General features: G+C 30.9%; 1 protein-coding gene across 4 annotated transcripts in view; it reads right to left on the minus strand.

The window, feature by feature from the left end:
- Positions 1 to 225: 225 nt before the first annotated feature.
- Positions 226 to 1,274, minus strand: part of LOC106465305 (beta-galactoside alpha-2,6-sialyltransferase 2-like) — a 12,942-nt gene continuing 11,893 nt past the window's right edge. For all 4 annotated transcript variants that reach the window (XM_013925513.2, XM_022393174.1, XM_022393173.1 and 1 more), the window contains one exon: positions 226 to 851. In XM_013925513.2, the coding sequence (XP_013780967.1) occupies positions 616 to 851 (236 nt within the window). In that variant the 3' untranslated portion in view covers positions 226 to 615. The remainder of the gene's footprint in view (positions 852 to 1,274) is intronic.

The following is a 1,274-nucleotide window of genomic DNA, read 5'->3' on the forward strand; positions in this document are numbered from 1 at the left end:
AAGTGCTTTCCTTAAATATTATTTCTGAGGCCAAATAAGTGTTAAATATATTTGTGTAATCCACTGTATTTTACATTCACAGCTAATTTAGTAGTAGGTTTTATTAATACTAATGGTCATTACTACCAAACATCCTATATATGTTTGTTATAATATTAAAAAATAGGTTTTGATACCCATGGTGGGCACAGCACAGATAGCCCATTGTTTTCCTCTGTGCTTAACAATAAACAAACAAAACTATATTTTTCTGTATTACAGCTCAATCAGAACAATGATTCATAAAGAAAAAAAACTGATCTAATCCTAACGTAAACTTTATAGTTAAGACTGAACAAACATCTCGGGTACAGTGTGTCACATGCCTTGAGTACAATAATAATGTGATTACAATTACTACCTGTCTAGTTACAAAATCACCTGCTTTTTTTTCTATATCATGTCTAATGGTAAACTAATGAGACTTAATTTTTCTTAAAATTTTCTTTTTATCTTCCTTTTCTTAAAAAAAAATTGCAGGACAGAGATGAAATTAAGGAAAATTGTTTAACACAATATGTTCTTTGTATAAGTAAAATTTAACAAGAACTTTACAGATTCAGGTTGTTCAAACTTCTAGCACTTAACATCACCTTTTATACTGATCTTTCCATTCACAAAAACCTGAAGGTCTGAGGCAGCATTCATGGCTAAAGAAAGTAGCTTCTCAGATGCTAAAGGGTGCCAATCACCTAATGTACATCCTAAGTTTTCATGCACATCATAGTAGTGGCAACGTTTTGTTAATCTCATTGAAGGGATATACTCATATATGTCCACAGTATTACAGTGCTGTAGTAGTAGCAACAAACCTGAAAAAAAAGTTTCATCAAGCATCTTGAACCCTCTTTCATTTGATCTATGTAGAATAAAATGAACTCTGTAAGGCTAGAATTACAACAAAAGTAATTCATAATATCACACCTTAATCAATAGTACACATAACTTGGTTTATTCATTCACTTTTCCCATTAATAATGTCCCACATTTCATTAACACTTAATAGGATTTTGCTTAGGTCACTGTCAGACAAAAAAGCAAGAAAGAGGTGTGGATGGTAGTTATGGTAGAACCATAAGCCATCATGGACTATTTCAACTTCATTAGTTCTAAGACATTTCATTCAACTAATTGCTCAGAATGGCATTAAAATATCAAAACTAAAAAAAATAATTAGCAATAAGAAATACATTATCCAATCATCTATAGCACACTAACTTTATGCCAGGCTAATA

This window comes from Limulus polyphemus, unplaced genomic scaffold (assembly GCF_000517525.1).
Source record: "Limulus polyphemus unplaced genomic scaffold, Limulus_polyphemus-2.1.2 Scaffold1900, whole genome shotgun sequence".
Classification (NCBI taxonomy): domain Eukaryota; kingdom Metazoa; phylum Arthropoda; class Merostomata; order Xiphosura; family Limulidae; genus Limulus; species Limulus polyphemus.